The 21488-nt window shown below is 33.4% G+C and overlaps 2 protein-coding genes across 2 annotated transcripts; both read left to right on the top strand.

Moving 5' to 3' along the window:
* Nucleotides 1–6733: 6733 nt before the first annotated feature.
* On the top strand, nucleotides 6734–10064 carry LOC141902092 (ninjurin-2-like). The gene is made up of 2 exons (XM_074789733.1): nucleotides 6734–6882; nucleotides 9633–10064. The coding sequence occupies exons 1-2, from the start codon at nucleotides 6751–6753 to the stop codon at nucleotides 10062–10064; spliced, it is 564 nt and encodes a 187-aa protein (XP_074645834.1). The 5' UTR covers nucleotides 6734–6750.
* A 3568-nt stretch (nucleotides 10065–13632) lies between these two features.
* On the top strand, nucleotides 13633–18689 carry LOC141901584 (protein rolling stone-like). Its single transcript, XM_074788913.1, has 2 exons — nucleotides 13633–13810; nucleotides 16737–18689. The coding sequence occupies exons 1-2, from the start codon at nucleotides 13718–13720 to the stop codon at nucleotides 17466–17468; spliced, it is 825 nt and encodes a 274-aa protein (XP_074645014.1). The 5' UTR covers nucleotides 13633–13717; the 3' UTR covers nucleotides 17469–18689.
* The last annotated feature ends 2799 nt before the right edge of the window (nucleotides 18690–21488 follow it).

Genomic DNA, 21488 nt, shown 5'->3' with positions numbered 1-21488 from the left:
ATTGAATTGTCACCTCGTACACATGCCATCCGAGGACGCGGAGCCGTATATGGCAGCTATGCTATTATAAATTGCTCATGAAACCCGCATACCCCTAATATCGGATATATTTTCTAAAAAAAATATTGAAATTGAATATTGAAATTATATATTTACACATTTTTATATTGACCGCTTGTAGCCGCCGATGAAATTCACGCCGACCCTACACAGATCGTAGATAGCTTCGTCATTCCACCAGCAACCCCATGTCAGGGTTGCTGGTGGAATGTTTACCAAATAGCTTGTATGTGTACACATAGACCTGTGATGTTTTTCACATCGATTTACGGTTGTCGTTTGTAAAATGACGCTGAATGGTTAACATTGTTTAGGTTCATAATGGTAACATTTTATAAAGCGTCAAAAATCTATGCAACAGGCTTTAGAAGGAAATCAAATTATACCTACTGAACTACATAGTGAATCTATAGAACAATTAAAAAATAATAAAGGTTCAAAATTATTGCTGAGGCTTAAATTTCCATTTGATTACAAATTCACAATTTAAATGGTATGATAAGACGAATAGATTGAATAAAAATGGATTTAATGAATAGTTGAATAGGATTAGTTTTATATTTACTTCATAATTTGTTTTTTTTTTTCATTACAAATGGTATGAGTATGATTTTAGATTATTTTATACTATGTTAAAATATTTTTCTAATAAAATATAAATATAATATTATAATATATTTAAATAATATTCAAATATAGTATAGAATTGATAAAATAACCTAAATCAAGTAAATAAAAAACTCATCCAATTCAACCATTCATTTTATTTATTCTATTCAATCTATCTTATCATACCATTTAATTTATATAATATTTCTATAGAACAATCATTCTTTTTCATTTTCAATTTTTTGACAAGATCGATATATTCTTTATCTACATTACTTTTCATCGCTACTGAATAAATTCCACTATGCCTGAGTTTATAATTAATAAATGCTGCTCTTGAAAATATTTTTGGAATATAATTTTTGATTTCATTTTTAGATGGATGTTTATTTGAAAATTCTCTAAAATCATCATCTTTAAGTTCAAAAAATTCCATTGCATAAGTTATATTTGGTTTAAAGTTATCTAAAATTTTAATATGGTAACTATATCATCACCCGAAAATAATCTATAAATATTTTTCTATACCACCGGTAATCTGTTATATTCATTTTATTAAATTTTGGATTTATAATTAATGGATTTTCTAATACATTATCTATACCTACATGTGTAATTGTGTTTTTATGATTCAATTGTTTATAATATTTTATATAATCTTTACATTTTTCACACCAAGATTTATATACATGTATTGCATGGATTGTATCTTTACCACCTTTCGTTGTTAATTTATAATGCTTTACCCAATTTGCTTTTGATATACATTCATTACAGAAGGCACAATAATTTTTATCTTCTTTATTTTATGTATCTTAGCATATGTTTTCACCTTTTGTTTAATATGTCTTTCTGTTTTAATATGCAATAAATAATCATTATCATTAAAATCTTCTTCACAAAATACACATCTAATGTTATCTTTTGCTTTTGGTTTAACAACTTTTGGTTTAACATCTTTTGGTTTAACATTATATTGTTCTATATTATAATTAGAAGTAGATGCTGTTACATCCTCTATTTTATTTCAATCTTATTAGTATCTTCTATTCTAGTTTCAATATTCTTTCAATTTTACTTATTCTGTATTTGAATTGATTATAGAATTCTCCAAAATACTTACTATATTCATAAGGTATTATATAATATATATCCGATATTGTTTCACTTGAAGTTTCTATTTCTTATATTCCTCTCTCCATTTATTATAAAAAGATTTTTATTAAAGATGATTTTATCATTACATAACACTATGTAATTGAGAATTTGTAATGTTTAATTGCGCGTCAGATATAATATACATATGCATTTTATAATTTAAACCTCCTTTCTTCTTTCTCATGAATAATTGAATACCATCTTTAGTGTTCTGCAGTCGCTTCCCAGAGCCATGTAATAAGTTATCTTCGGTTGTTCTAAATCTAATCATAATGCAAATTTATCACCAGTATAATAATATATTTGATTAATATCACAATCTTCAGATAGTTTATTTTTTCAGTCATAAAATGTTTTTTTTATTTCTACCCATTGATCTATCATTCTCATTCCTTGACAAAATATTTCATTTGCTATACCTTCAATAGCTATTTCTACTTTTGATATTTCGGGGTTATAATACTTATCAACCTTTATTGCACCATTAGAATGTATTGTGTTAAAGAAAATTAATATTCCTTTAATAGATCTTCTAGGAAAGTTAATATTTTCATTAATCATTTCATCAGCTGCGTTAATAGTTACAGTTTTAAATTTATCTATATAATCATATCATAAGGAATAACCTTGATTGTATTGAGTTTGAATTGCGCTAGCGATATTTTCATCAGTTACTGTGTCATATTCTAAACATATATTTGATAATTTATAACCCATATCTTTAACAACGCTAGATAGCACAATTTCATTAACAGGAGCAAATGTTATTTCGAATATAATATCTTCTTGTATTGCATATTTATATAAAGGCGCATTATTATTTATCAATTCAAAGTCTTATGGAATTTTATATTTAATACCATAAACCTTTTTTATTAAATTGTCTACGTCATTAGTTACTACTACGTTATTAGCTTCTGATCTTAATTTATTTTGATTTTCTGATTGAATGCCTTGGAAAATCAAATTATTTCTATTTTCTTTAGTTAGCCATAAATCTTTATAATGCATAAATAAATTATAATCATCTAATGAAAAAACTGTATCTGGTCCAATCTTTATAGTTAATTTTTTAATCAAATATCTTCCAACATTATCTACAACATGATTATTATTATTGCCAGTTACTTCTATAACAGCTGATAAATAAATAGTATTTGGAAGATAAAAAGTATTTTGATTTAATCTCGGAATTCTAACATATTAAGTTTCATTTGGATCAATATTAGAAGGATTATGAGTAATTATATGATGAGATCTTTCTGCTTTAATTGCATTAGATATTCTAGAATTCTTAGATGGATTTATATAACTCCCACTCATTTATTTAAGAGAAAAAAATTACTTATCTTTATTTTATCATATTCACTAGTCCAAAAATAATTGGACTTACCGCTGTAGTTAAAAATAATATTATATGTTCAGCAGCAAAACTAATGAGATTTCCAACAGACTTTGAAACAAAGCTAATAATTGATGCTATAACTCCAGGTAGAGCTGCAGCAGATTTTTTAGATAGTTCCCATAGATATTTTGCTGATTTTTCTTAACCATCCTTAACTTTATCTTTTATAGAATTATTGCTTCGAGGTTTAACTGGTTTATTAGGGGTAGGTGTAGATTTTAATGAATTTGATATAGCTAAACCTATCGTTGTAAATATCATAGTTACAGCTGTTAGAATTGAAAGAATTGTGATACCATCTAACTTAAATAATAATTTTATTCTATCTTTCAATGATACTTTAGAATTTGGTTCATTATCAATATTTGTATCAGCAGTCAAATAATCATCATTATTAATATTGACATCATTATCTCCCATGTCGTGCATTTCATAATCTTCTGTGCCTTCTATAAATATCCACCACCAGTAAATTCTAATGCGTTAACAATTGCCGATCCTATAATAGTTATAATTGCAGATGCCATTTATTTAACATGAACTATGCTTTTAAAGGAGGAATATTTTTTTGTTTTTCCAAATAACCAATTGTTACATTAGATAAAGTAACTGCTAATGTTTATTTCAAAATATCATTTATATCAAATCTATCAACATTAATATTTCCCATTTTAAATACTTTCTTTAATAAAATTGTATAACCAACCGTTCCCCTTTCAATCCTTCATATTCTAGATGAATTACTGATTTATCTCCATATTTATTAGTAGTTGTTTCAATATAAGTAATTAAATATTTCTTATGAATTGTAAACTCAGATCGCGTTTTAAATTTATAATCTACTGATTTAGCATTTGTAGTAACTTTAATCCTATTTAAGAATGATTTGTTGCTCTCACCGTGTACTTGTTTACTCTCCATTTATTATATAATTTTTTTAATAAAATTGATTTCATTGTATAATATATATAGAATATTCATATATATATATATATATGAATATCACATATATAAATATTAGAGTAATAAGATATATGTCGTTTCATGTCAGAGGTTGAAAGGTTGAGCGAGTAAAAAATAAAAAGTAAATTAGAGCATGCGAGAATTTATTTTTTATTTTTTATGAGCTCGATCTTTCGACCTCTGGTATGAAACGACATACATCTAATTACTTCTATTAAGGATTTCGTCTATCTTGTTTTCCTCGGTCACTAAATAGAAAAAAATGAGTTAAAATCACTCACCAAAAGTCGGAGGGTTATTTTTCCCATTGCAGTTTGATTTCTTCCCTGCTTCGAAGGTTTCTGTGAAACATGGGGTCGGATTTGGGTGTTTTGATATCAGATATTAACGCCGATAAACGTGGACCTATTTTATCAATTGATTATAGAAGAGCCGGCTAAAAAGTTGCTTTAAATTCCGAGATATCAGTCATTAAATTAAGTTTTGGAGTGGGCCACTAGATCAAACCGGTTGATATCGGTTAATTGCGTCATAACGGTTTGCTGTTGAGTGAACAAATGCGACAGAACGAAAAATCGGTTTGAGTCAGCTGACCGAAGAAATTTCCTTATTCGTTAAAAATATTTTTAAATTGATTAATCGTTATTGTAAATATTTGTTAAAAATGGACACCCATGTAAATACTGTAAAATTCTTTATCTAAACTTAACAAATAGACTTTATCCAACGATCGTTCGGCCGACACGCATTACCCGCAACACGGCTCATTGACAACGTATACGGAGGTGCGAGTTCTGCCATCCTACTGGCTGATTTGTCAGATCATCTTCCGTGTTTAGTTAGCATCAATACGGGTGCATCAACTAATTTTAAAGATAAACATAACACCCTGTAACCTACCAGCCATACTATGCGCGAATAATCGTTTATGCGGAGGAATATCAATATAACATTTGTACTGGAACTATTTAGCCAGATTCTACACTTGGGCCAAAATAGCCAGTGTTACACCTATCTATAAAAGAGACGATAAAAGGAGCTTTGAAAACGATCGACCCATCTCACTCTTGCCAACCATCTCTAAAAAATTTTAATATGGCACACAGGTAATATACAAGCGATTATGGCTATTTGGTTACTCTATCTTGTATAAAAGTCAATATGGTTTTACAACTGGCCATGCTACCAGCCATGCTAGCATGGAACTATAATAAAATCATTTGAATCTAACTGTTTTACATTAGCCACAATTATTGATTCAAGCAAAGCCTACATGTTGAATATCTAATTTATAAATTATATGTATATGGTATACCTCAAGGTTCCGTATTAGGACCATTACTATTTTTAGTATACATTAACGATATGCACATATGTCTTAAAAATTGTAAACCTATCTTATTCGCCGATGACACGACTGAATATAGATTAGTGGAAGCTCAATTGATTATCTAAAACAAACCATCGAAAATGACTTGACTACAAGATTGGTTTACAGCTAATAATTCAACTGTTAACATTTCTAATTCCGATAATGTTGCAAAACTCCAATAACAACCTTAAATGAAAAGAATCACTTAATTCCCTCAAACAGTCATTTAAAAGAAATAAACTCTTAAGACACTGGGGCCAGTTTTATTGACTGGTATTAACTTTAACCCGGGGGTTAACTCAATTCATTTCCAAATGAGTTAGCCCCCAGGCTAAAGTTAATACCAGTCTATAAAACCGAGCCCTGAATTTCTAACAATTATTTATCTGAGCCATGTTTACTGTACTAGTATGTTGTGTGTGAATCTGTGAATGTTTGCATGCTTATGAAGAATGAGTGTGTGTAGAGGGTGCCCAGACCTACAAGCATTTGCTTCACTGGGTTCCTTAAATTTGATATCGGCACATTTTATATTTGTATTTATATTCATGTATGGATATCATGTTATAAATTGTTTCAATTTCTTTGAAAAATTAAGATTATTGGTATTATACTCAACTTAGAGGACTTCTACACCAACATCTACCCGAGAAAAAACTACAATAAACTATCGGACTATTTACACGAACAAAACTACAACAAAAATGGACAAAATGATCTTCAACCTTGTAGTATATATAGTTATTTCCAAAATTTCGTTGTATTAAATTAGGCAGCCAAAATATTAACCCCAATCAGCCGCTTGTCGGTTCAGACTGGTTGGAAGATTGTTTGAATGAACCGGAACCGAATTTCCCAATTACGTATGTACTTCGATTTAAACGAAAAATTCTGTAAATTCGACCGCCGATCACACAAATATATCTGTACTTCGATTACCGATTTCAAAATTAAACCCCCTGTTTCGCTCCCGGCAGATGTGGTGGGGTTGTAAGGGACACTCAATCAAAAAGGAATCAAATAAAATTTACCAACCAAATAAAAAAAACCGTATAGAGCTCTTGCTAGGATGGCGTTCGATATTAGGTCGAGATTTATGCATTAGAACTGCTAGCGAGCTTTAAACCTCTGCTTCGGCACTACGCCAGATCACATACATAGTGCAGATAAACCACAACTTATCATGGATGAGACTGAGATGACCAGACGAGATTCAACGGAGAAAGTTGTGAACGAAACTGCTGATCCTAAAGATGAAGAGGCGCCACTTTCCTCTATAGCTAGGGATACATTTAAAGATAAATCGACTTCGACGGTACGTTGGCAAATGTGTTTTCAAAAAACTAGTGCTTCATGTTTGACTCGATATGTAGAAAAAACCTTTTGGAAAGACTTCCATATCTTCAACGCAGAATCAATCTTCAATTGGCTTTGCTTACTACCTGATACCGTACCGCATGAATACACCATTTGACTAGCGAAAATCCTTGGACGTACCGTACTCGTTTATAATCTGTTTTTTTTTGGTTGCTTGAATTGGCATTAGTCTACAGTATGCCCTCTGGTCAATTTGAATATGTGCAAATAAGTGATTATTGAAACATAAAAACAACGGCTCAGTGATATTGGATTGAGGGCTCAGTGCCGATATACACGTCTATAATACACGTCAGATAATTGGCTTGTTCTAGATTTTTCTTTGTATTCCATGATATAAGGCTGTTATGTACAATGACTCTTTTAGCGAGGGGCCATATTCGTAAACAAATAAGTTCTAATTCGTGCACGAATTATTAGCAACTTTGATCGTTACGAGGAGTGTATTACTTGGAATCAAATCGTCAGCGAATTATCGACAATATTGCGACTAGACTACAAATGTACCCACAAAGAGCTTTTCTTATCTATATCAGCACGCGTTCCTTTAACTTTGAAATATTCGTGAACCGTGTTTTATCAGTTTGTTTAAGTCATTATTTTAGACTGTGTATTTATTTATCAGTTCCTCGAGTCACCTCTAAGGTAATCGACTGACATTTATTTAATCACCATCAAGTCATGCCATTATTTTCTATTCCATGTTTTTGATATTCAGTCACCAATACAAAATCTACAAAGCGTCCTGGGAAATTGACAAAAAAATCCTATTTTTGAATAAAATGATACCATCTTGAATACGAAATACAATTTTCGAACGAGGCATCAAATAATTTGTTTCAATTTTAATCAATGTTCCTGTTTCTTTTTTTAGAGTTGAGAATTTTCATAGCTTGAATAAATATTGTTCATTGTCTTGTCTAGAATACAATTGGCTCCTCCATTCTTCTCTTCTGTTGTGAAGATTTTTCCTTTCGATCAAGAGCGTAGTTCTTGCTCTAACTCTCCCCAGCGCAAGTTTTCGTAATTGTTTTTTGACGCCTTATAAAACGTTACCATTATGAAACCTAAACAATGTTAACCATTCAGCGTCATTTTACAAACGACAACCGTAAATCGATGTGCAAAACGTCGCAGGTCTATGCGTACACATACAAGCTATTTGGCAAAATATTACTGACAAAGATGTAGAATGGCTTCCTGTGATATGACCTCTATTTGAACGTCGTAATGTTATATTGCATTGAATATCATTAGAAGACTTATTATAATAGTAAAGGATGTATGATTATATCAGGAGCGGCAGGCATATGTAGAAATGATAAGTAAATCGGATTAATCGGTTAAATGGCGGATGTATACACGATTTGGAAGTCTGATATAAAAGTCAGACCCTGACATGGGGATGCTGGTGGGATGACGAAGCTATCTACGATCTGTGTATGGCCAGCGTGAATTTCATCGGCGGCTACAAGCGGTCTATATAAAAACGTGTAAACATATAATTTCAATATTCAAATAATTTATAAAATATGTTTGATATTAGGGGTATGCAGGTTTCATGAGATTAGCAATTTATAATAGCATAGCTGTCATATACGGCTCCGCATCCCCTGATGGCGTGTGTATTAGATGACAATTCAATTCAATTTATTATTGATCCTCATTACATTGAAATTCCCAAATTCAATAATGGTACAAATTTTAAAATAAGAAAATATAAAATACAAGTCACACGGGTAATTCATACAGAATAGCATGAATAAGTTATTTAAATGACAATGTCTACTTTCAACCCAGACTCAAGTCTAGGATATCGAGTGACAGCCAAACCGGGCCCCGGCGACCGGGCCGGCTGGCTACACGATATGCTCGAAGTCATGATGAAGCAGACATCAGAAGAGCTATTTCTTCAACCATGGAGGAAATGAAGTTGCAGACCAGCTTAGAGGCAAAAGTGAATCGAAGTCGGTCGCGAGTTGACAATTTTTTTTTTTTAATAAGGCCAGTCGAAGACCTGTATCATCTACCCAATCGCCAAATCTCATAATTCCCCAAATTTCTTAAAAACCTCGATTTCAAATTTGCAATTCCACATTAGCTTATCCCAGAAATTCTACATTTTTTCGCAGGCGTCAAATAATTCATTAAAATTAATTTTCTTGTTATACTTGTCACGAGAGAGTAAGGGCGACGAACGGTATATGGCTACCGTACTGACAGAGTCATTTTTGCATAATGATTATCGAGATAAAGTAGGCCTACTCAGGGACGGATCTAGCCTAGGTTTTTGAGTACTGTTCAGCTGTGGAAGGGCACCAATGCCATTGAAAAGATTGAATTTTTAGGGCTCCGAGTCCCTTTGGGGCATCAAATCCTTCTCTGCACCCACAAAATATGACAGTGACATGTTAAAGAAAAATCATTCATAAAGAGTAAGTTTACCCTTCGATTATTCAAATTGGCCGTTCTATATTATTTCTAGCCCGAACTAGAAAAATAAAAGGGCACTTCTACCATCGTGAGTACCGCTCAGGCGGTACAACGATAGGCTAGATCCGCCCCGGGTACTTATCATTAAACTTTAGTGTATTTATAGGTTGTGTGTGATCAGGGCGACAATGCATGTAATATATATGCATGAACTCAACGCGACATGATTACTAAATGCATCATTTGCTTTTGCAGGCTGGTTCTGAAATTGATGGAAGCATTGATGCATCACGAGTAAATTTTGGGATGTACGCCACTAAAAAAACATTTACGAGTGGTCTGCTTGATTTAGCACTGTTTTCTGCAAATGCCACACAATTGCGACATAGTTTAAACAATCATGATAAATTCAAATTCAGTTCTCTGATCATAACTCTGATATGTATATCAATCCTGCTGCAAATCGTAACAGCTGTGTTATTTTTGCTCATAGGAAGATCAGATGTTTTTAGACACACCGAAGGAGATATCGAACAAGAAGATAACAACATCAACAAAATGAAAAACCGCAGGAGATTATATTTGTGGAATGATTTAGCAACCGCATTTGTTTTATTGATCACTGCATTGAATGTGTTCATTGCAGCCTTTAGTGGCACGGCTCCTGGAGTAGAAAATTCAAACTGATTTACAAATCTTGAGTAACAAATAATAGAACATGTAGAAATATGTTTCTTAAAATTATGTGTTGATGAAATGACACATTGTTATACATGTACCAGCACAGTCTGACTGGCTATACTGATTATATAGAAAATGAAAATATATGGTCTATCTATGTTCTGTGGATTTCATTAGATTATTCAACAAGGTTAATCTGACCGTTAATAGTTTTGCTGACACTTTCGGTTAAATACCAAACATAACTTAAAATTGTTCACCTGATAGTCAATACGAAATTAATCAGTTGCATGGGAAGTTAAATCGATTAATTGGAGAAAAGTGTTGTAACTTAGATACGTGTTTCTGTGCCAAAAATCACTCGATATCGGTTAAAGAGGTTGAAAAAGCCGTGTTGAAATGTAAAAATTGTTTTAAAAAAAAGATGGTAACCAAGGGTTATTATAGACCATATAAAAATGGCTCCAAATCACGTATTGTTCATTTGACAGTGTTATTTTCAGCTATGGTACGCCATTCATGTACTCCCGATGATTTTATCATTACCACAATAGTGCCTATACCCAAGGACAACCGAAAGTCTTTATCAGATTCCTCTAATTATCGCGGGATTGCGCTAAGTAGTATTTTTGGAAAAAATTTTGATTATATTATATTAGGAAAAAACTATGCTGAACTTCAATTAAGTGATTTACAATTAGGTTTATACCAGAAAATTCCACATTTTGCGCCTACGGGCGCCTGTAATCTTCTCTCAAGCACATCGTGCACTCTTGAAGCTGGATCTTTGCCTTTCGTCTCAGGTATCTATACTTTAAAGCAGAACGGACGGTATTTACCGCGACACATTATAGGGAAACTAATGCATGTAATGAAACGTCCATTTACTGAAGCTTAATACCAGTTTTTCCCGTCATCAAGTTACATGTTTTAAACAGATTGGTGGTCCGAGGGAGTCACAATATTCATTCTAAGCCCGGGCTAAAATTCGGTTAAAAAAGTTGTGTTCGCCATCTAACAGTTAAATACCGTACTATGCTTCTGTAATAGTACTATAGTAATTTACGTACTGACCTGCAGCATCAGAACAGTACATGACACACTTCTCTCAACACTGATTTGTGCCTCGGTTTAAAACATTGGTTAAGACATTCATCACACGTAATCTTCGGATCAAAATTGATATGATTGGACTTAGCGATATGTTCTGACCGTGTTGCCGGTCCCTACGCAGCGTCTCAGAATGGTTCTTGCAGGGGGACCAGGCCCATTGCGCAGTTTTTCAGAATGGTTCCATACCACAAATAGGTTACTGACAGATAGGGAGGCCCAAACGCAGCCTCTCGGAATGGCTCTGGGGGCTGCCGATGCGTGCGTTCTTGGTAAATCTTTCAAATAGCATACGGTTTTTGGGGAAGGGTAAACAAATAATGTAAAACTTTTTACGGGAAGGGGGTCAAAGCAAAATGTACGTATTATTCTGACAGGAGCTCTCTTAAGAAAATATATATGAGAGATATCCAAAAAATAATGTCAAACAGTAATACAAAATACAAAATCCTAATATCATCGTCGAGCGACTATCTCGGCAATTTTTCAATTAATAGTCCCTCAATTTAAGCATATAATGCAATTCGTTGGTTGAATGGAGGGGCTTTTTAAATGAACGTACGGGTGGTGTGGTCAATATAGAAAGTACAAAGATCGAACGAGGAGGGCCTAAAAACGGCTGGGGCAGAATTTACTGTTAGTTATTTGAATGACTCTAAACATGTGAAGCATTTAGATTCATTTCCCGGCCAATTAATGAATGATTTTCGTTAGCAAAAAATAACAGGATTCTGCACCCAGTTGTCAAGGTAACAACACCCTAAAACCTACAGAGGAGTAACTAAATCTTTCCAATGATACCAAATTTATCCATAAGGTATTCGGGCTGAACGAAACCTAAAAATCAATATATGTGCCCGTCTAATTAATACCTTTATAGAGCCTAAATATAATAGCTGCAGGACCAATTTTAACATATAAACATAATTTCTAATATTTTCCATGAAAGGCTAATTTGAATTTGATTTAGTTTTAGAATCTGGAATACTCCTAAAAATGTTCCTAAAATATTTTCATTTAAATTTTGCTTATGTTTTGGTGATTCAAGATGTCTAATACCTTTTAGTTGAAAATTCATCACAAACTTAACATTCAATTTCATCTGTTGTCATATTGATTAATTGTTCTCTTTCATTAGAATTTTCAGGTGGCTATTTCAAAACATTCTTGTTTTCCAGATATTTTGTGACGAGCTTCTTTGGATTTAGCAACAAATATTTTACAATAGGGCAATGATAAATTATTTCCATCATCCGAGTTATCATCTATTTTTTCCGTCAAGGTTTTTCTGTCTACCAAGAGTATACCAGTATAGGCAATAGATTACGTGGCTAACATTTTTGTAAAGAAAAAAGCAAAAAAAGAGGGATCAGTTTCTCATGTTTCCTAACTTTTTTGTACTTTTTATTCTATTTTTTTTTTTTTCATTTTTTATTTTCATTTTTTTTCTTATAGTTCATTATATCTATTCTACAATTTCTTAATCACGATGAGCATACTCATTTTTCCATGGTATTTCAATCAAAAACCGACAAGGTCTTCTCATTTTTCAATGCAGTCCATTTATCGGGTAGAAATACCCTAAATTCACGATTGGTGTTAAGATTGCAGTAGCTGAGATTTGCGGAGTTTTTATTCATTCTAATATCATGATTTCATGTTCAATTTCTTGTGAAAGATCGACTTATTTCATATTGTTTTTTTTAAATAGTTTTACTCTCTTATTCATTGATGCTAATAAGGTTTTACTAGCTGCTGTTTATATGTAAAATATTAGCTGGTCGAAAAGTGCGGTCGACTCGACCTCTTGTATGAAAACACCATGTTGCAATTACTCCCATCTTATGAATTCATACAATGGGCCAAACCAAGATATTCTTCAAATAAGCGGTAAATAGATAAATGGTAATAAATGATATATCTATATAATTGATTGAGCAAAGCAAGATGTATCGGCTATTCGCAAGCCCTTGGATATAGAACCGGTCGTGCGAACATATCATACATCGAACGTATATACACGCTATAAGGAATACTCTTTTAAGAAATTCTAATGACTCGGTGAACTTGAATTTACCTATATACATTACACTGTCATAATGTGATAAAGGTGCCTATTAACGTAAGGTGTATATCCTAAGGTCACACGCTCTGGCAGATATTCGCGTGATAAACATGTTTATATTTAAAGATACTAAATATATATATATATATATATATATATATATATATATATATATATATATATATATATATATATATATATATATATATATATATATATATATATATATATATATATATATATATATATAAGCGAACAAGTTCTTATTGGATTGTTGGAAACGCGCGGAATAATTAACATAGCTATCTCCTGATTCTGACCAATGAATACTCGTTCTTTGTATATTGTTCGATATTTTCTTAGAAAAAGAAATGATCACTGTAGATATATCGGCCCATTTTAGGCCTACTTAGTATAAACAGTATCGGATTTGAAGTAAGCCCATCATTGTGCATAACAGCTGATACTGATAGGATTTTGCATCATGGGGTCCTGTAAAACAGTACTGAAAGATGAATTTACCTTAAAGGCATTATCGTTAACTTATACGCCCGAAAGTGACTTCTATTATAGTCAAGTAAGTTCATGAATTATAACCATTAACAACGTCATCCGGTTATCATAAAAAATCAAAGATCATTGGGCGTCGTCAATGTAGTCGTCGTCATCATCATTAATATCATCACCCCCTTTTAGCCAACTGCCGTTTTATAAATTGAGCGGGAAAATGGCCAAGCTATTTGCCTAGGCAAAAATAGCCAAAGGAAAAAGGCCAGGGAAAATGTATAGAATAATAAACTACCATTGCATTATCTGCCACAAAATTAAATCCATCGATTTTTTGACATGTCACTTTTCCGGATTATACGATCAATTTCTGAATTATTTTAGTTAAATCTTCGATGATCATATCTCACCGCACTCTGAAATTAGGTTTACAGGTAAATTCTTTTTGCATATGAATCATCGCACAATTCATATTCATTTATAATATTGTACTTAGATGATTCAAGACTAGGTCGTACCCTAATCGCTTACTTTGATGTCGCATATTTGGTGCTACTCATTACATGTAGGGCCTATCTTAATTGTTGATAACATGCCTCGTGAAAAAGAAGTTGGCAATCACGTAGATGTATTCATTTTACGATTCCACGTCTTTCTAACTGTTACCACTCATATTCAGAATCGACTTGGTAGTTTCTATGATGAAAATGATAGAGGTTAAAATACCAGAAGAATTATTTGAACATAATAATCTATTATTCATATGTTTTCATTTGTTAATTTTCATAGCGATTTTCCCATTTTTTTAGTCTCGAAACATTACCGCGCGCCCATATTCAGATCTCAGTATTGTATATTTTGTGGTCGGTATTCATGGTTCGTAGACATAACACGCAGGAAAATTAAATATCAAACCCGGGATATCATACTTCCATTACCTCTGAACATATGCTAGAATTCGCGCCCAAGATCATTTTTTATATCGTCAATTTATCTTGCAGAAGGGAATTTGGACTTACAAATTAGCTCTTGAATACTCGTCAAAATGGTGCTTATCAGTTTTACACACTTAATGGCTACTTGATGCCATTCGGCGAGCTGTGATGCGATTTAATGCATGCTATCTACAAGTGTACGCGGTTTGTTTTATTATTCATCTACACTAGTATTCTGTGAGAATGGAAAATACATAATTTATCACGCAAGGAGGTGCTAAACCTCATCCTCGCTGTGAATACACTTATTATCATGCATATTTCAAACGAGACCCCTTTCTACATTATGGTGGCTCATTCGAGCCACGCTGATATTTTTCAAGCATGAAAAATCTAGAAACAAATTTGATAGCGAGAAATTTATTTTGTTTTCATTTGCGTTTTTTTGCGGGGTGAGAAAACAAACTTTGGCGGAGTCACCAAGACAAATATTAGCGCGAGAAAACAAATATTAACCCGAGAAAACAAATCATTTTGTTTTCTCACCAGTAAATTTTAGTTTTCTCACGTTAATTTTTCGCATTAATATTTGTTTTCTCGCTATCAGGTATCTGTAATAAATAACATAACTAATAGGTATAGTTAAATCTAAGACATTTTAGCCGTGATAATATCTTGGTGGTAAAAACGTTTACAACTCCCCTCGTCATTACACCGTAATCCATGTCGGGGACATGAAACATGTACTTTGGTTACCGAAGTTATTTGCGAACTAAGTAAACCGAACGTCATTTGGTTCCTAACCGTTGGACACTGTCGTGTGATCAAATACAGTGCGTTCGATCATTAGCTCCGACTATCATTATTATTAGTATTATTTACTTAATTTCCTGTAAATCATGACAATATATAGATTTAAAAACACAAGTTACATAATGGGAATGACGAATTACATAATTGATATAGACATTAATAGGACATTAATACTGTATCACTGTATCACCCTTAAATGTTACGAAACAAAAAGAGAAAACCGGAATCTTTTTTGTGCCCAAACATGACATTTTTGGCCTGAATTCAGAGACCTGTAGCTTACTAATGGTTAGCCATTTTCTGATGAAATTATGGTGATGGGTATACTTTGGGGAGGGGGGTCGCTAACACAGCAGATAGGGTTTTGATCAATCAATCATTGCGTAATTAACGACAATCTTATCAGTCAACCGATTTTTAATGGGTTTTAATGCATATTTTGTAACCGCAATTAAAAAAAAAGATGTGTATCTTATGACATGGTTAGTTTCAAGGTAACTGGTTTCTGTTTAATATGTTCACCAGGGGCCGTTGAATATCGGAATAACTTATCTAAGTCATTGGTTTTTGTATACATTGTGAGCGATTAGCTTGTTGGCCTGTTGTTGGTTTGCCCTCACAAGCAGAGCACGTGTAATCGGCAGGCTGGCTGTGGAGCATTTTCACCAGTGGAACAGGATTCCATCCATCAGGAACAACAAGGCAGTTAAACCTTTTATGTACGATCTTTATTGCATCCCGGAATGAGAATGATTATAATAACTTTACATTGTCTTTATATACAGAATCATGAGTATAATGTGAGAACTAGGTGTCAGACAGATTATAGACATCTCTACTCACAAAATAGCACCTCGTGACATGTTTGAGAGACACAAATTGATTAATGATGAACACTGACTATAGCTAATTACTTTGAATACATATTGAGTAGTCTGACATGTTGATTTCGATGAAGCACATATTGATACTATATTCATAAGTTATATTACATTGTTAATACTATAATTTTTATTATCAAGCATTCCGTGTAGTAAGAAAAATTAAATATTATGAACCATTCGATATGAAATTGTAGATATATATGATTATATAATATGCAACTTATATCAGGGTGACACACGACGGATAGGGACAATGATTTTGGCTACTTGCCAATCAGATACAGTTTTACACTTGCCGTATGACCGTTCACTTTTTCATAACACTTTCAGTTTCACTAACTGGTTAATATTTATTGCTTTTCAGAGCGGATGTCACCCAGCAGTATTCCTTGTACTGAGAACTGCCCTATGTGTATACCAACTTAGCGCATTTATTTACTCAGTGAGCACCGACCCTTACAAGATGGGAGCTACACAGGAACATTTCTTCTTGGCGTTTCTTACCCGATGGGCATTCACAACCCTTACCATTTACGTCACAATTGCCTTGATCGTATCTATCGTCGGTCACTTAAAACTGAACAGGCAGCGAAAATTGGAAGTGGGGGCACTAGAGACCGAGTATGATCCAGTCAAACTATCAAATCCGTGGTACACCAAAGTTGTCTGGATACTCTATATCATAACTGTACCCGCCGCATTCTTCGTATCTATACTATATTGGGCTTTTCTATACAATCCGCATCCATTTAAGTTTGACAATTTCGCGGCACACGCCTTCAATTTGATAGTCGTAACGTTGGATCTGATATTCAATGCTATTCCCGTTCGGCTCATCCATGCAGTGTATGTAATGGCTTATGCCACAACATACGTCATATTTACCGTCATCTATTATTACGTAGATCCGGTAAACAATTCTCTATATAAGGTAATGTTGAATTGGAACGATCCAGTGACTGCAAGTATTGTGTCAATTGTGCTAATATTAATTATACTACCGATCTTTCAGTTATTGATATTTGGTATTTACCTATTAAAATTATTTGTGAGCGAAAAATTATCATCTAGAACATGTGGAAAACCCATAGGATAAAGCTTGATATAAACACGATATACATGTGGGTGTATGATTAAAAATGTATATTTCGACACTTTTTGGCCGATTCGGATCAACAGAAAAGAGTCTCAATGCTCAGCCAATTCGTTGACAGGAAATCCTATTCACAGTTCAAATACACCTGTCATAGATAACCTTGAATTACCATGCGCGTTTCGGTTGTCGCAACTCTTTTTTTAGTTTGGCCCGAATCAGTCACCATAGATTTCTGATTGTTTGCAACAAAATGAATATTTATGCCAATATTACCTTTTTCCTCCCATGACCCGCTGATATTTCGAGATTTCCGCCATCGTGCGGCTGTCAATTTGAAATCTGTGTACCCTACCCCCAGACAATCGACAGCCTCACAATTTGTTGGTCATCGATAGACGAATGTGTGGAATGAATAACTTACCGAATTCGTCAATACTTGTACAAAATATTTAGAAGCAGTTTTTTCATATATTTTGATGTAAAAAGGAAAGAATCTCACGGACCAGTTATTGTTGAATGGTTATTCATTTTCGTCTTTTAAAAAGCTAAAAAAAACAATAACTAAAACTAACCTCTATGGCAGATCGGGAAAAAATGGGTTCTCAAAAATGAGTTACTATTATGTTTTTCAACCTTATCGCCTATTTCTTATATTTTCTAATTAATCATTATTTACAAAAGGTAGTAGAAAATTATTCTTTTATTCATTTATGTTTTAAATACATGAATGTTTTTATTGTAGCATGTGTAAACTGACTATATTAGGATGAATTTTAGGATGAATTTTGATTGAAAAATCACAAAGTAATATTAAAAAATCGAATTTTTATTAAATGTTATGTTTTTTTCAACCGGCGTCGATTTAAATCCGATTTTTTTCACGAAATTAAATCATTTTAATTTAATTTTATCTTTTTTAGACCGGCGGCGATTTAATACCGACCTTTTTCACGGAATTGATTCATAAGCGGAAATGAATAAGTCGGAATTAAATCACCGCATCAATTAATTCTATGATTTTTCAATCAGCAAAAAATAACTAATTGATTATGTCCCCAGGACGCTTCCGTATTTTCCTGCAATTTGAAAGTAAATTACGAAGTATATTTCGAACGAGAACTAAACGAGAACTAAAAAATGAGTGAATCTACCTAATTCGATGCTCAAATATTTGCTTACATGGGGTTGACCTCCATTGACAAGCGGGGACCTAGTGCGTCTTAGTCGTTTAAGGGTGGTTTTCGCGAGCGGTTGTGAAAACGCCGAAGATTGGCCCTGATCTGGAAAACGTGGCAGCTAGAAAAAGCTACAGCAAAATTTCTCAGCTGGAAATTGCTTGCTGGAAACCGCTCGTGAAAACCAGGCTTTACTTTTACTTTCCACATGAGTTCGATTTTGACTAACTGTCAGCTAGAAGAATCTATTTGTTTAATACATGGTTTCACCTACTGCACTGTATTCCTTGTTTATTTATTCCAATAAAAGCTTATATTTCATTCATGTTATATCACGTTATATCCGTTTCGTTCAGGAGTTTGGATCATGCACGTGACCCATTGCATCATAGATCTTTAAAAGGTACTTTTTAAATCTTCAGATTTTAACGGTGCTTCGTGTATCTACGTAGAAGAGTAAGGGGACGTACGTAAAACTTTCACGCAGTAGGTATATACGTGTATTGGTGAATTAAGATATTGACCATGATATAAACCTAGGTTAGCAACTCATCAAAGGTTCAAATCATTCTGACTCAGAATGTTGGCGTATAGCACTAACAGGAGTACGATGAACGGCCATAATTAGTGAAAGTCGATGATGTCACTATTTCGACAGGTTCGATTCACATTGATTTTTAGTGATTACCTTCTCGAATTTTGCTTTATTCCCAACGCAAAAACATGTGCGCTGATTTTTCCAACGAAATAGATGTCACGATTTGCTTTTGGAATTCAGCTTTCTGCAAAATACCGAACGACAGAACGGGCATTGAACTAAGGTATATGAGTGAACAATGGAAGTCTGACAATTAATAACCTTGAGATTTGAGATTTTGTAGACTTGTGCTAATTCATTTGCCCTTGTAGTGTATGACATTCATCTCCACTAGAATTCAGAATAGATTCGAATGATTTTTTAGCGAACCTTTTGCACAGATTTCTGTACTTTTATCATACATTATTTGGGGTTTCGGCTGCTTTCGTACTATTGAAATTGTCTGCATCATTATTCGTCATTGGCAAGACTTGGGCCCACTTGTCACTAAGCCCCGATAGTGAATGATGCATCACGCCTTGTATCCCACTGAGCTATCAAGGCGTAATTCTAAAATCAGGTCCAGAGACGAGCCGCCATGTTTTTATTCGTCACCATTCGGGGTCAGCAGCAAGTTTCTTGTTAGCACGTGTTCATGAGACGTTTGGTGAATTTTCAAATAATCACTGAAATAACATCTAAATAATAATAATAATAACATCTAAAATCCCCCAATAAACCATTTTACAGTTGCTAGCCGCCATTTTGTTAGGGTACTTTAGTCCTGTATTGTTGGGTCATTATTATATTTTCTCCTTTTTAAAAACTATTTGTGATGCGTGTTTTATCATATCTCATCTGTCCCTGGATGGGTTTTGACAGTTTTTGCAACATTTAAACCGTGTGAATCTCTAGTTTTCATTTATGCAAAAATCATTTCTCAAATTTGCAACAATGCGACATGAGAGCGATATAAAAATCGGTGGTCAGTTTTTGCCACGCGCATAAAAATCCAGGGTACTGAATTTTGAAATTCATTATTTTCAGAAATCATTTTCTAAAAAATCCAAACATTTCAAGAACTGTGCGTATAAACGCCCCCTTTCAAGTGGATTTTAAAATTTTAATATATCTTGCCAAGTTATATAAACCATTTTACTTTTCCAGATGGGCGGGTTGCGTGCCAGTGCAATGATCAACAAAGGTCATGCACTGGTTAAAGCCGGTGCGTACGTATATGTAGGAATTCAGTGTGTAATGTCGGAGTTTGGAGTGGGGTAATCATCTGAATTTTGTGAAAATTGACGAAAAATTAACTGATTTACAAACAATTGACAAACTTATCACTCAAACCAGTGCTGTAAATCGGTGAGTCAATTTGATAATCAAATGCGAAGAGAATTCGAACGTAACCGACAACGATGACTACATCATCTTCAAGATTATGGTTGACCTTTATACAAATATACTATTCCTTTCGTGTTGCGTTGTGTCGCAAATTAATTTCAAGCGCTGGAAAATTATTAGTTCGGTACCAGAAATTACGTCATAAATGCACATTGAAGTTCTGTCATTTATGATATAGAGCCTTGTTATTGTTTCATGGCTGATATTTTGCTAATACTACGTGTAATTATAAACATAATTTAAGCCACCAAGCTTCTAGATAAATTGCAAAAAAATACTTCACCTAATCCACGATTTGTTTTTTTAAAGAATTTTGGTAGACCTTCAAAATTTGCTCCACATAGACAAATAAGAACCCGCCGTTAAGGACTTGAATCCGATACGCGTTGATTCTAATGATTCTATTGAGACGTGCCTGTTCGTACCTCATGATTTCGAAGATATTAAAGGATCATATCGTGATATATTATGCTAAAGTAGTTGTGCCCGTCCTCGTATAAGTTTCGAATCCCAACATTGACAAACGTTTTTTTCATTAAAATAATGCTGTATAACCCTGGGTATTAAGTCGCAGACTGTGGTAATCGAGGATTCCACGTATGGCAGGCGAGGATCCACCATGCTCGCAAGTAGGTAGTTGGTCGTTTGCATTTATTGTATATTTGGTGGGTGCTGTGATGGATTGGGGAGTCTAAAAATCAAGTTCATTTCTAATGAACTATGACAACGGCACACGATTACGATTACGGTTTTTTTACACTCCAACCATTTCCATGGTATATCGAGGAAAACTATTACACATGTATATACAAATACTTACAAGACAACACTTAAGTGAAAAGAATTTAGAGAATGAAAAGG

This window comes from Tubulanus polymorphus, chromosome 3 (genome assembly GCF_964204645.1).
Source record: "Tubulanus polymorphus chromosome 3, tnTubPoly1.2, whole genome shotgun sequence".
In the NCBI taxonomy this organism is placed as follows: Eukaryota; Metazoa; Nemertea; class Palaeonemertea; order Tubulaniformes; family Tubulanidae; genus Tubulanus; species Tubulanus polymorphus.
This window is presented reverse-complemented; position numbering and strand designations above follow the sequence as displayed.

Coding starts and splice junctions, on each gene's coding strand:
- LOC141902092 (XM_074789733.1), top strand. CDS start 6,751: ATGGATGAGACTGAGATGACCAGACGAGATTCAACGGAGAAAGTTGTG. Junction 6,883..9,632: donor AAGATAAATCGACTTCGACG/GTACGTTGGCAA, acceptor TTGCTTTTGCAG/GCTGGTTCTGAAATTGATGG.
- LOC141901584 (XM_074788913.1), top strand. CDS start 13,718: ATGGGGTCCTGTAAAACAGTACTGAAAGATGAATTTACCTTAAAGGCA. Junction 13,811..16,736: donor GTGACTTCTATTATAGTCAA/GTAAGTTCATGA, acceptor ATTGCTTTTCAG/AGCGGATGTCACCCAGCAGT.